General features: G+C 50.8%; 1 protein-coding gene across 1 annotated transcript in view; it reads right to left on the bottom strand.

The window, feature by feature from the left end:
* The window catches only part of LOC116820472 (phospholipid-transporting ATPase ID-like), a 119,415-nt gene that overhangs the window by 21,554 nt on the left and 82,986 nt on the right, over positions 1 to 14,875 (bottom strand). The window contains exons 18-22 of the mRNA XM_032772957.2: positions 12,861 to 13,025; positions 10,168 to 10,279; positions 8,006 to 8,111; positions 6,064 to 6,208; positions 4,378 to 4,561 (exon numbers count right to left, since the gene is read on the bottom strand). Coding sequence (XP_032628848.1) covers positions 4,378 to 4,561; positions 6,064 to 6,208; positions 8,006 to 8,111; positions 10,168 to 10,279; positions 12,861 to 13,025 — 712 coding nt within the window. The remainder of the gene's footprint in view (positions 1 to 4,377; positions 4,562 to 6,063; positions 6,209 to 8,005; positions 8,112 to 10,167; positions 10,280 to 12,860; positions 13,026 to 14,875) is intronic.

Consider the following 14,875-nt stretch of genomic DNA (forward strand, 5'->3'; position numbering starts at 1 on the left):
GCCCCAGTTAATCAATTTGTATAAATTCACATGAGCAAGATTCACAAGAGACTCTTTTGAATAATCTCACTTTAATTAAATCTAGTGTGAGGAATTGTTATAGTCATAAGGCACCAAATAAAGAAACAGCCCTGTCAGTGACTAGATGGCTGAATTTTAGAGCATGACCGGGAGGGGTCCCATGGATCACAAGGGGATGCTGAGACATTCACACAAAACTATACAGAACATTAACAGGCATCCAAGCTGTCTCCTTTCATACTCCTCACAGGCCTATCAGCAGCTATTAGTTGCACTGCAGGAGTGCCCAGAGGCTCCTGGGATGAGGGCTGCCCCCAAGGGTCTGCAATCCCATAACAAGTGGGAGTGGGAAACGGGCAGAGGGACTGGGTAGGACAAGGGTAACACTGACAGACCCACTCTGGGTGCACCCACTCAGTCCTGAGTCTTTACAAAAAAAAAAAGGGAATATCTAAAACAAACCCACAAAGATCAGCAACTCCTGCTAGCCACGTACCCAGCTGGGAACTGATCAGGGAACTTCCCCACCCAGGGAACACCTACTTCACAACCTGCCCATTCACGCAGCTCTGATCTGGGGCTGCCAGACACCTGCAGAACAGAGTGGCTGTTTCTGCTGGCCAGGTGAACGTCTTGCTGGTGAAAGGCATCCGAGTGGCAGCCCTGGAGACTGACATCCTTGTTCACGCTCCGAGCTGGAACCGCCCAGACTGTGACAGTGCCAACTGCCCAGTGGCTGTGCTAGCATATTGGGGGCCCGAGGCAGGAATATCCCCTCCCCCCAGTACTAAAACAGGCAAGTTCTTGTAGTAACGAGGGAATAGGGGCCCCCATGATCTGCTCAGGGCCCTAAGCAATTGCTTCGTCCGCTTCCGCCTAGTGCCAGCTCTGCAACTTGCCCCCATCACCCTGCTCCGGGTCTCCTTGCCTAGGGGCGAAAGCATGAGCTACACTCTCCAGGCCCATTCGTCCTAGCTGAGCAGGCCAGTAATGGGTCTCATTCTATCGCTACCAGCCCTGTGATGCCTCATGAAGATCACGATGGAGCCAAACTGGAGAGATCTATGATAGTTCCATGGATGCCGGGAGAGGAGAACATGAGAATGAGATCAGCTGTTAGCTCTGGGAGCAGAGATTTGCCCAGGGAGGGTCATGCTCTACCCTCTGTCATTCTCACTAAAGTCAGCAGGGCTAGGTGGGTGAGAGCAGAATGTGGCCTGTAAGCAGAGCAGAACATCTGCACTGACTTGGTTACTTATCTGTAACCTGAGTTCATCGAGATGGGCTCTGCATAGTCCTGCTTGTGGGATCAAGTTGCCTGCGCTATCAGTTTCTGGAACTTTCTGCAAAGCAGCATCCACTGGAGCCACTCCCGTCCACTTCCCAGCCTGGTGGGTACTGGGGGTATGAAGGGGGAGTGGCCTCAACCAGCCTCAGTTCCTTCCACTACGTCAGGAATTCCTAGCCCGGGACTCCGAAGTGGGGAAGGTGGATAAGGAGTGTGAATACAGACTCCATCTCTAGGAACTCTGGTACCAGGTAAGTAACCTCCATTTCTCCCTTGAGCGGCCTCTGCACATTCCCCTGGTGGGAGTTAAGTGAGCAGTGATGCCCCAGGCTTTGCAGCTCCAGGCAAACAGGGGCAGCAGGGCACCAAAACGAGCATCTGCTCCAGGTGAAAGGGCCAAAAAGAAAAGAAAACAGAGGTGACCGAACTGCTGCCTCCCTAGAACAAGTCACAACGAGGGGAAGCTTTGCTAAAAGCATGTTCATAGCTCTGGTGCCAGTCATGCCACGTGCTGCAATGAAGACATGTCACAGGAGTTGCGTTTTTCCTAGACAAGGACTCTGACAAATCCAGGAAGTTGAACCACTGCCCGGTCATGGTAATGGTTAAACAGTGCATTTTACATGGACAATCTTTGACCACAATGGACTGGCTCCTCTGGTGTCAGCCCCATGGCTGGCTATAGGGTTTGGGGAAGTTGTGGATAAGTTTTGGCCACACAAAAATCATGGTAAAATTCTCTGAGCATGCCAAGTATGAGACATTCAGGACATGCAGACAAGCTAGAGGTCTGAAAGAGATGGAAAGCACAAATACTGCAGAGCTGGAGATGCAGGCAGGCCCACCTGTTCTGTAAGCATGCAGCTGAAAGGAGATCAGCCCTTAGTGGGTATCTCAGTAACTCGCGGGGCTATCAAGAATGGCATCTTCACAGAGACTTAGTACCAAATAGAGCCTGACTAATGTTTACATGGAACCTACGAGCTTTACAAGGATAAAAATTACCACCCCTTAGTTCATGCTGGAAGGGAACACCCCTCCGGTGAGACAAATGAACCTATTCTACCGCAAGATTTGCTGCACATCCCAGGCATTGCAATGGAGAATTAGGTCTCCTTTTCCGCAGCTCTCACAGCAAAGTAACCACCTCAGATAGCTCTCGAGATACACAGACCAACCTGGTCACAGAGCAGGTAACTCCAGGGTGACAAGAGATAGTTGCCATCTCTGATTGTGACAAAGTGTCTCTGGCAGAAATCAAAGAATTGTTGTTGTTTTAAACTATGCCAAATGCAATGGCCAATGAGTCCATTATCAGGCCCACCTGCTTGAGAGCTGCTCAGATGGGGAAACCTCTCTCAGTTCTTGGAGTAGGCTTAGCTGATCAAAGATTCCTGCTTTCCAATAGGATCTTTTGGGCCTCAGTACAAACGCTCCTAGTCAAGAGTCCACTATCCAGACTCCGGCTGTTGACCAGAGAAACTCTGGACCTTGGTGGAGACTCTGACTCATCTCCGAGGCAGGAGATAAAATGGTCTGGAAAGCAGGACTTTCAGATACTAATCTCATATTCACAATACTGAATGACAAAATTGCCAGTCTCTTGCCAAGGCTACTGATGGCAACTTGGTACCAACTAACAGGAGTGGCGCCAGGGTTTTTGGCGTCCTACGCGTGGGTCCTTTCGCGCTCCCGGTCGTTGGCAGCAATTCTGCAGCGGGGGGGTCCTTCCGCTCTCCCGGTCTTCGGGGCACTTCGGCGGCGGGTCCCAGAGCGAGTGAAGGACCCACCCCAGAATTGCCAACGACGACGCAGAGCGCGGAAGGACCTCCCACCGCCGAATTGCCGCCAAAGATACCAAAATGCTGCCCTCCCAAATCCTGGCGCCCTAGGTGACCGCCTAGGTTGCCTAAATGGAAGCGCCGGCCCTGCCAACTAAACCAACACTGGAAATCCCTTTACATTCAATCCAGGGTAACATGTAGAGAAGTTCCTGCTCTTGGTGCAGGAAACAAATGCAATATTGATGTTCAGTTTTGCTTGCTCGTGAATCAGAACCATCGGCAAGCACAGTAACTCTGGTGGGAAAGGCCATAACTGGATTTGCCCCCTTGTAGAAAAAAATAATACAAGATGGAGCCCTTGATAGAGCCCTTGCACAGTCGAGTGTCAATTCTGCTCTAAGAGTCTGTCCATGTGTCTTCTCTCCCTGGTGGAGGAGACACTGGACCCATCCTGTGAGGACAATGAACTTTATGAATGGGAAATTTTCCTAACACAACTGGCTAGAGCAACCCCCTCTTTGGTGGTCCAGGTAACGCATGGCTGTAATGCTGTCCATCATAACCTAGGTTTGGATTTATGAAGGGGAGAAAACCCTCACAGGCCAGAAATGGCTCTCAGCTCTGGTACCTTGACATGGAGCCACATCTCTCACTGAGACGACAAGCCTGGAGTGGTCGGAGCATGAGGTGAAGGACCTTCTCTCTCCTTTAGAACTACTACTGCACATGGCAGGAAGGTGACTTGGGAAACTCCCTGGAGGGCATGTTCTTTCCCTGCCTAGTGAAATAAGATATCTAGAAGCACTGGGACATTGTGGCTCAGGTGTTCCTAGTGTAAAGATAAGGTGACGGAGTCAGGAAGAACCCTGCTGAGGCCTCAGACACAGTCTGGTGTGCAAGCTATCACTTAACTGCACCAGTAAGGAATCTGACCACGGCAGGAAAGTTTATAGGTCTGGAATACATCCAGGTTTCAAAGACCCCATGGTGCCTAATGGGGATGAAGGCACAATTTTATTGATCAGGGTCTACTTTGACTTCAAGTAGAGGGATGTGCAGAGAGACAGATGTGAAAGCAACTGCCTTTGAGACTGTCTGATAGCTCTGGCTGCTGGTAGCTGTGATGCGACCACGGCACAGAAGAATCTGGATCTAGGACAAGTTCCAGATTAGAGAGCCTTGCACTAGCAGAGCAGCTCTCACGCTTCTTGCAGAGTGGGCATTGCTGCGTGCCAGTGAGGATGAACACATCAGGAGAGAGCTGGCTGGGCTGCCTCGACTTACTTTTGATCATGCTGACATCGTTTGCCCCATCACCGATCGCTAGGGTCACGGCCTTCTTGTACTTCTTCACCAGCTCCACTACCTGTGCCTTCTGCAGGGGGGTCACCCGGCAGCAGATCACCACTTTGCACAGGCAGGCTGTTCTCACCAGCTCAAGCTCCAAGTTCCCCTCTAGTGCATAAGCCTGTGGAGCAGAGGAGAACATGCTGTGAAAGTGAGGTCAGCCCAGATACAGCGCCAGCCCAAACCACAGAACCAGCAGGAGGGAAAATAACTAACCCATTGTGTCAGAGGAAGTGCTGGGGAGGCACAACGCCCACAAGAGCTACCAGGCCAAGAACAAGAGCTGGGATGAGATTTTCTGAGCAGCAATGATAATGGCCTCTATCATCAAAGCTCCCCCTTTTCATTACTAGCAGTGACACTAGTGGAGTTTGCCCTCTTGACCTTGGTGGGTGAATCTCTGCTCACTCTTGGCTCAGTTCCTAAGGTGTGAGTAGGGGCTTGTGTCCTGAGAAGACCCTGCAGCACTGACTTTCTATTACAATTATAAACATGCTGTAACTAACAATTAATCAACTTCTACGAACATTCCTCAATGGACCCTCCATAATTCCTTTTCCTGCCAAATCCAGGACTCACGTAAAATTCATCTGGCTGATCTACAGGCTCCAAGCCCCCCCGCCTCCAACCCCCCCACAACAAATCCACGGCCCATATGGGCTGAAATACAATTGGGAGGGCTTTGAAAAAGCCTAGTAGAACTGGTCATAAGAAAAAGAAGAAGAAAATAAATCTTCCTTCCCCTTGTTGACCTTTTACTTTATTAGGATGTGTTATTTCCATTCCTGAAATCAACAACGATAACCGGCCGCCTGCTCAGAAACTCATCCCTCCGCCGCTGCTTGGCAGGTAGGACACATTTCTGCCTTTTCCCATTGCTTACAGAATGTGCTTCTTGTGCTCTGATGTCTTTTCTGCAGACATTCACGGAGGGAATCCACATGACTCCCTCCTCCCCCGAGCCATACAGCAGGCCAGCTGCCCTTTCCACTTAGGGCAGCAAATCAGCAGCCCGGATTTCCTTTCTTCCAAAAACAGTAAGTGTGAGTCACCAACGCCCCCGCGTCCCTCCCATCAGCAGCAGCAGGCTTGCTCAGCTGGAGAGTCCTTCTCATGATTCGGTTTTACCCTGCTATTGACAGCAATAGCTTTTACCACTTTCCAAAAGAGCCTCAGTGCACCAAAACCTCACCTAACAAAACGTTATATGCAAGCCTCAATAATCAGGGGCAGCTCTAGACATTTTGCCACCCCAAGCACAGAGGGTCCGCTGGTCGCGCGGCTTTGGCAGACCTCCCACAGTCCGCTGAAGCCGCGGGACCAGTGGACCCTCCACAGGCTTGCCTGCGGGAGGTCCACCGAAGCCGCAGAGCCAGTAGACCTTCCGCAGGCAAGCCGCTGAAGGCACTCTGCCTGCCGCCCTAGCAGCAACCGGCAGAGCGCCCCCCGTGGCTTGCCGCCCCAGGCACACGCTTGGAGCGCTGGTGCCTGGAGCCGCCCCTGTCAATAATGTCGCTCCATGCACACAAACCAATGTGTCATGTGATGCTGTGCAGTTAGCCATAGCAAAAATGGTGCTGCCTTCCACTGCTGGCAGCAGCAGGCACTCCAAACCATCCTTACCAAGCTATGTCCGTTAATAACCAGGCCATACTCCCCGTTCGCTTGCTCTTCAGGTAAGATCCTTGACTTCGTGGAAGGGTTTTCAAACTTGATAATTTCATCACTGTCCAGGAAGGAATCCGGATTCATTTTCTTCCTTGCAGTCCTTAAAAATACAGAAACAAATGTAAGTTATTTGCTTAAACCAAGGTTTATTAAAGAAAACCATGTTCCCCCTTGTTAGTATCATTCTCCTTGCAGAGGGTTTGGAAGGACTCTGGCAGCACACAGGGCTGGAGTGGCCTTGGGAGAATTCCTCTAGTGACAGAGCAGCGTCTGGCAAGGACATGGGGCCCTAGGATTCCCTGCCCCTGAAGCACCCAGCCTAGGGGTTACTTGGGGCAGATGCAGAGTAGCCATAGGAAGCTGTGGGGTGGCCACTGGAAGTTACAGCAGCCCCTGGAGCTTGTACTGGCCTCCCAGAGTGGGGGGCAAGTGGGGCAATTCAGCGGCGGGCCCTTCACTCGCTCCGGGTCTTCGGCGGCACTTCGGCGGCGGGCCCTTCACTCGCTCCGGGTCTTCGGCGGCGGGCCCTTCACTCGCTCCGTGTCTTCGGCGGCACTTCGGCAGCGGGCCCTTCACTCGCTCCGGGTCTTCAGGGGTGGGTCCTTCAGTGCAGTGGAAGACTCGGAGCAACTGAAGGACCCGCCGCTGAAATGGTGCTGAAGCCTTGGAGCGCCGCCTGGTGAGTACAAGCGCCGCAAGCGGCAGAGGAAAAAACAAAGCCACGATCGGTGGCACTTAGGCTGCTCTACCGCCACCGCTTCATTATTCGGCAGCAGGTCCTTCCCTTCAAGAGGTACCCGCCACTGAATTGCCACCAAAGACCCAGCCCTGCCCCAGGCCCACTGAATCCTCTGAGCGGCCCTGTCTGGAGCAGGCAGAATCCATGAAGCACAAAGATGGTTTCAAACTACCTTTACCCCTCCCATCAGGTAGTGCCTTTTGAGACACCGGCCCCCCACCTAGGCCCCCATCATCAGACATTAAAAACAATCTCTTTATTCCTTATTTGACCACCACCCTCTCCTTCCCAAGATCACAGGGCTCCACCTGGCTCCTCCCTACAGATGAGCTGAGAAAAGCATCCAGCTACGGGACCAGAACAAGGATGACCTGTTGGCGCAGTGAGAACCACTTTATGTCCACAACTGAAGGCATTGTGACCCCAGACCCTCTGGCCCATGACAATCCAGAGTGGTCAACTGTTTCCTTTTTTACATCAATTTTAGGGCAAGAATGGACAATTCATAATCATCTAGTCGGACCTGCATAGCACAGGCCACAGAATTTCATGCCGTGATCCCTGCATCAAGCCCATCTCCGCTGGCTGAATTAGAGCAGACCTTTCAGAGACAGCTGGTCTAGAGTTAAAGTTCACTTTTGGTGAACTGTGTTAGATGAAAGATGTGGACGAATTGGAGAAAGCCCAGAGAAAAGCAACAACAAGGAATAATGGTCTAGAAAACATGACCTATGAGGGAAGATTGAGAACATTGGGTTTGTTTAGTCTGGAGAACAGAAGACTGAGGCGGCACATGATAATAGCCTGTAAGTACATATTTATCTGCTGAGGAAAGGACAGGAAGCAATGGGCTTAAATTGCAGCAAGGGAAATTTAAGTTAGACATCAGAGTGGATAAGCACCGGAACAAATTGCCTAGGGAAGCTGTGGAATCCCTGTCATTGGAGATGTATAAGAACAGGTTAGAAAAACACCTGTCAGGGTGATCTAGATAATACATAGTCCTGCCACTGTGCATGGGACCGGACTAGATGGCCTACTGAGGTCCTTTGTTCCATGTCTATGGTCCTATGAAGATAGAAGGCTTGAATGGCACAAACACCCTCCAGTTCTCTATGCCAAACATACCACATGGTGATGCACAATCTGGCTGTTTACCTGAGTTCCTCTAACACTTCCTCAGAGGTGTTGCCTTCAATAATGAAAACGTCCTTCATGTCATCATGCAGCATGTTACACGAGTAGCCAATATTCACGGCAGTCTCTGGAAAAATCAACAGTTTCACTCAGACAGGAATGACGTCGATTACCCAGCCACCCTGCATGCTCCTTGGGCCATTTCCATGACTGATAAGTACTGTGCATCTCAGCAGAGAGAGGCCTGGGCCACACAGATCTGTCAGTTCTAAAGGAACCAGGCTCACAATGACTGGGCTTCCTAGGGCCACAGAGATTGACATCTCGGCACAAGAGACTCAGCTCTTTATGCTGCTGAAGTGGATGCACTGACTTTCCCATGCAATTTACTGCGTGTGGGTCGTCTGCTGTGCATGGACACTGATTATACAAGGGCACTTCTGAGGAGCCTTTTGGTCTATGTCCTTGGACGGCATTTCTCCTGCCTGCTGTGCTTTGCCAAGTGCTGCCTTCAGCCCTGTGCCCGAGAAGTGGCTGGATTTCAGCAGGACTGAAGGTAAAAAATGGCCAGATCCTGAGCTTGCTGACATCAAAGGAACAATGTCAATTTACACTAGCTAAGAATCTGACTGAAGTCCAAAAAGCCATTTGGCCTCTTTGGGGAAGAAAGGCGTAATCGAAACGATCTCTCCAGCTCGCCAGATGCAGGTGGGGGGGTTGTAAGGACCAGAGGGGCAGTTATAGGGTGTGTGGTTCCATCTGTTGTTTAGTTCTTGCTGGGAAAACGAAGCTCCACAGACAAATGCTGCTGTAAGTCCAGGTGCCAGCTCATTCCAAGGCCAAGGCCACTAGGTCTCACTGAAAACACTGACACATGCGCAGCTGGGAACCCACCTGGATCCCCTGTGCGCGAGCATTGCTAGAACAGATGTTACATTTCTAAGGAAGTGTGTAGCATTTGGCCTTTATGAACTGCGTGCAAGTTGCTGCCGCCACTGATCTCACTGGTAATAGCTGCACCCAATGCTATAGGGAATAGGGAAGGGTTTTCCTGATAGCTATAGAAGCATTTGCTATGACAATGGAAACCCCCAGTCAGGAGAGGAACATGTGACATACCAGTGAACCGCTAGGGATGTCTCCTCCCCAACAGAAGGACGCCCATAGACACCAGATGAACCACTGGGGGACATCAGTGGACAGGAGACTTTGTGGATTGCTCCCCGCACACCCATGGAGTATGCAAACCCATGTCCCCTTACAGGACATGAACTGTGGGGGAAGGGAGTAAAATCCCCGACCAGAAGGATCTGTATCACCATGCTGCTTGGCATTTGGAGAGGGCAGTATTTCAAGCATAAGCAAGGGATCCCCAAGCTGCTTAGCTTGGGTTACTCCTAAGGACATATAGCGCTTGCACATTACAGCAGCTTCTGTTACTTTTTGGAACCTAAGGGCAGGTCCAGCCTACAGATTGACATCGGCGCACTGTGCAGCTGTAGCATGTCTGGTGAAGATGCTCTAAGCCAATGAGAGAGCTCTCCCACCGGCTTAACTCCACCTCCACAAGAGGCAGTAGCTATGTTGGCAGGAGAGCTTCCCTGCTGACATATCGCTGTCTACACTGGGGGGTAAGGTCAGCGTAACTACATCACTCAGGGGGGTGGATTTTTCATACCACTGAGTGATGTAATTATACCAAAGTAAGCGTGTAGTGTCGACCAGGCCTAGGACTGTAACTCAATGTGCATTGTTACCTGCTTTACCCTTGTAAACAACTCTAATTTCTTTTTCCTAGTGAATAAACTTTTAACTAGTTCATTACAGGATTGGCTACAAGCGCTGTCTTTGGTGAGAGATCTAAGACACCACTGGCCTGGGGTAAGTGACTTTGGGGCTGGGAGTAACCTGAATAGTGCTTTTGATTTTTGGGGTAAGGGACCATCTATCACAAAGGCCTGCTCTCCTGGGTGGCGAGACAGCCTGGAGTGCCCACGGGGGCTGTCTGTGCCCACAGCCTCAGGACTCACCGTGGGTCTGACCATTCAGACCCATGGAGTTTTGCCTGAGTAAACAGGATGCAGGCAATGGAGGGAACAGCCTATCTGAGGAGAGGAGAGGAGAGGAAAGTCAGAGGCAGCAGCCCATAGCCCTGCGTGTCTGTCCCAGACCATTCCCGTTACCTTGCTTGTCTCCAGTAAGAACCCAGATTTTAATGTGGGCTTTGGTCAGGGTTTCAATCGTCTGGGGGACTCCATCTTGTAACTTGTCCTCAATAGCCGTGGCACCTAGCAGCTTCAAAGACAGAGGGAAATGGGTGAGCTCCCCAGTGGTCAGCACCAGAGGAGAGCGTAGACCACCCAGCAGCACCCACAGTGCTTGGGGCTCAGCCCAGGCTTGATTCCACTCAGCTCTATTTATCGTACACACCAGGCACCGGTCCCACTACCCTTGTGCCTCTGAATCATCCCACCGACCCGTGTGCTGCACAAATCACTCAGGTACCTGCTTACAGGACTGGACGCCTCTCCCTTTTTCCACCTGCCCTGCACTTGCAGCAGCACAGCGCGGTAACTTACACATAGCAATATTGTCCACACAGATGTATCAGGCCACAAACCTTTTTAGAGTCTCTTTCTCTACTTGCTGGGAAGACCTACTAACCTCAAATCTTGGTGATATGTGGCCCAGGGAGGTGGTGATGAGATGCAAATGAGATTTTGGCTCTAGCTTCTAGCTGAGGTTTTTAGGCAGAGCCTATCACTGAGCTTCCTACCTGCTGTTGGGGGAGGCTCAGAGTTCAGGTCTCAGGCTCTGAGCCAGTGCTTGAGTCTGACTGGCGCTTCAGGACCAAAATCTCCTACGCTATGTTTTAGAGCCCTCTGCTATCCTGAAGGGCAGACATCTCCTCTGTCAGCTGTTCTTGTATCGTTCCTTGGACTCAAAGAGAATGTAACAGCAAGCACACTCGCCTTTCCAGAATGCAGAGCTGTGACCCATGCTGACTGTTACCTGGATCTCTGAACCACATCTTATTAAGTCAGTTACGTGTGGGGTTTGCTCCAGATCCCTTGTGGCTTAACGGTCTATTCATAACCAGCCGGCTAGTGAGTGATCAGGTGAGGGAAGCATGGAATGGAAAAGAAAAGATGAAAAAGACTAAACAAGTCCTGCTTGTCATAGCATAGAGCAAGGCCACCCCGCTGAAGTGCCGGGTCTTCGGTGGCAATTTGGCGGAAGGACCCCCCCGCCGCCGAATTGCAGCTGAAGACCCAGAGCAGAGGAAGCTCTGGGGGCCCAAGCCCTGTGAGAGTTTTCCAGGGCCCCCAGAACAAGTGAAGGACCTCGCTCTAGGGGCCCTGAAAAAACTCTCATGGGGGCCCCTGCAGGGCCTGGGGCAAATTGCCCCACTTGCCCCCCTGGGCGGCCCTGGCATAAGCAAGGTCTGCTCTGAGGCACTGCATGCAGGAGCAGCCTGGTGCTGAGTCACCCCGGGCTGTCAGAGATGTAACGTGAAAGCCTCTCTCACCCAGGCAGCTGCAAGCCCTCCACTGCCTTTTGAATCGTCTGGAAGCGTTTCGGTCCTCCTCAAGCAGTGCTCAATAGAGCGCACACAATGTTCATGAATTCCCAACACACTGAGGCTACAGGGCATGGGACGAAGGCCTGAGCTCTCCCGTGGCCAGGCTCTCTCCATGGCTGTAGTGAAGCACCACGGAGCTGTGGTATCTAGTACTGTACATGGAAGGTGGGGAAACCCCATGGGCCTTGTCAGGAGTTCTGCTGGCCTTTGCCTGCCTGCTCAGATCTGGAAGGGGAAGGGGAATGGGAATAGCTTCTTTTCCAGGACTCTCACCTTTGCTTTGAATATAATCAGCATGAAGCTGAACATGTGTTATTAAAATCTCTGAACTTAACCAGATTCCATCCCCACTCTCCATCATGACCTCCCCTACTGCCTCCCAGTTCCTTCTACAGGCCCCTGACACTGCACAGAAAACCTCCTGTCCTCAGCTCTCAGCAGGATCATGAGACTGCGTGACCTAGGACCCTCCTACTTCCTCATGGCCTCCCTGCCAGCATCCCCCACACCAGATTCTCCTTTCTCTCTCTCTCCGACTGGGCTATCCCTCCCTCAGTTCCCTCCTGCAAGTAGAGTCCTTTCCTCACAGGGTGCACACTCAGGCCCACAGCAGGAAATCGAAACCTTCTTGGAGAGCATGACAAAGCAGCTGTAGAGTTTCCAAGATTTCATAAGAGCTGCTGTGATTGCAAAACTGCATCGCTTCCATTCAGATAGACCACGTATCTTCTTTTCATTCATTCCCCACAGCTAGCACGCACAGGTGAATGCCACGGGCACTCAAAAAGCAGCAGCATCACTCACAGGAGGACCCTGCTTGCAGATCACAGTTTAGTCACTGCTTTCACTCACTTCAAGCTGACACAAACTGGTCTGCGGACACCCCTCTCTCCTCCCAGGCAGATAGAACAGAGTAAAGGCTCCTCCAGAAATGCAGAGGGACCCAGGAGCTACTCGGGACAGGGCTGTTACAGCTCATCATTTAGAAGTCGGAAGAATAATAGTTCAATTGCTTGAAATATACAAGGGGCAGCTATGAAGTATCACCTCCATCAAACTCTAGTGTGTTCGTCCATCACAAGTCACCTAATCAGACAACCACACAAGTTAACATAAAATTGTTCCCAGCCAGCTACTGGATGCTCACCAAGGTGTCAATGAAAACCCAGGACTGCCATGACCAAAGCCAATTTAGTTATACAATCCATGTAAAGTCATAGCGACCTGCTTACTGAGGAACCAACCTCCCAGCTGCCTGCCCATAGCTTGACCCAGATTCCATGAAAGACCAACCATTAAGTCTTTTTCAACCTCTTCGTATAACTCAGATAACTTCTCCTCCCGTCCATCCAGGGCAGTGCTTGCTTCATGGTGACGTTTGTGCCACTCCTGAAAGTAGCCTTCCTGCAGGTTTTTGTAGGCCACAACTAGTGTCCTCAAGCCTTCACCTGCAAACTCCTGCAAGACATGGGTGGGATAGGTGAGGTCCATGCAGTGGAGCACTCTTCTCGCTTGATCTGCAAGGAGTGTTATTTACAAACACCCTCTCACCCAAAAGATGCCCACCCAACTTCTGCAACTTGCATCTAACACTTTAAACTCACCAGCAACTGGAAATCCAGATCTACATTTGAACAGATCCATTTTTAATTCTAGTCTATTGCCCATACAAGCAGGGCCGGCTCCACCCTTTTTGCCACCCCAAGCAGCAGAAAAAAACAAATAAAACAAAAGCCACAATCGGTAGTTCTACTGCCACTTCAGTCGGAGAGGGACTGAGGGACCCACTGCTGAATTGCCACTGAAGACCGGACATGCCGCCCCTTTCCATGGGCCACCCCAAGCACCTGCTTCCTGCGCTGGTGCCTGTAGCCGGCCCTGCATACAAGACCAAATCAAAAGGGTTTTCCTACACTTTGAATCTAAAGTTTTCCATTACCATGGCATCTATGTCACTGGTATTTGGATGAGGCCTACGTAAAACCCACGCAAAAGAGCTACTCCCAGAATTTCAGAATTGCGTCCATGTGTGTTGGTATGACTGCATGCTTTCTTTGCATTGAACAACAGTCACTGCATGCATCATTTCAATGAGCAATCACATCTGCACCTTTACCGCATAAGTGACTGAATATCTGGACCCCAACGCTCGTTGTAACCATCCCACTAACAAGGTTCTCTTTTGGAAAGCTCAGATTCTCCCTCAGGGGAGGACAGGTGGTATAGCCACCATCCTCCTCCTGTGGCTTCCGCTGGGGGAGGGCAGCTTTCAGCTGCAGCTGCCTATGGAATGTGCTGCGTCCTCAGCACCTCCTCCTCCAGCCCTGGCTGCTGTTTCACTGCGCTGGGACGATGCCATCTCATTGCAGGCTGCCTGGCAGAGCAGGGATTGCAGACACTTGTGCCAGTGTAACCCCTGCTGGGAGGCTTTCCACTGCCTGGGCCCTGGGCTCTGCACTGCACCAGCAGAGGCCAGTATCATCTGGGGGTGACCATAGGCCCCGACTGATAATATTATCTTGTTAATTGCACCTTATATACAAGTGCAAGAAGTCTAAGATGGGTGAACTTGAGTGCCAGGTATTAATAGAGGGATATAGATACAGTAATTCCTCATTTAACGTTGTATGTTCCTGAAAAATGTGACTTTAAGCAAACCTGTGTTAAGCGAATCCAATTTCCTCATAAGAATTAATGTAAATCATTTTAGGTTAGGTTCCAGGGAAATTCTTTTTTGCCAGACAAAAGGCATTACATACAGGCTTTGCCCACAGCACGCAGCCTCCCTCTCTTGCCTCCTGAATGCCGAAAGACAGCTGATTGGCGGGGGAAGCAGGGAGAAGGCACTGATCCACAGGGTCTGCCAGCGGGCAGGAGGCACTGGAGGGGGGCATAGAGGAGATGATGGGGGGCTGCCAGCCGTGGACAAAGCAGGCGGCCAAATGGAGCACTGAACAACTTTAAACAAGCGTGTTCTGTAATGGAGCAGGGACGTAACATCGAAGCAACGTTAAGCGAGAGGACATTAAGTGGGGAGTTACTGTATAATAGGCATCACGGAAACTTGGAATGATGATCATCAGTGGGACATGCTAATACCAGGGTACAAAATATACAGAAATGACAGAGTAGGTCACAGAGGTGGGAATATGGCGGTGGCCCTATATGTGAAAAAAAGCACAGAGTCAAACATAGTAAGAATCTTAATTGAATCAAACTGTACCACAGAATCTCTATGGATAGAAATTCCATGCTCCAAAAATAAGAGTATAACAGAAACGTACTATCCATCACCTGACCAGGATGGT

The sequence above is a fragment of the Chelonoidis abingdonii genome, chromosome 6 (assembly GCF_003597395.2).
Source record: "Chelonoidis abingdonii isolate Lonesome George chromosome 6, CheloAbing_2.0, whole genome shotgun sequence".
Taxonomy (NCBI): Eukaryota; Metazoa; Chordata; order Testudines; family Testudinidae; genus Chelonoidis; species Chelonoidis abingdonii.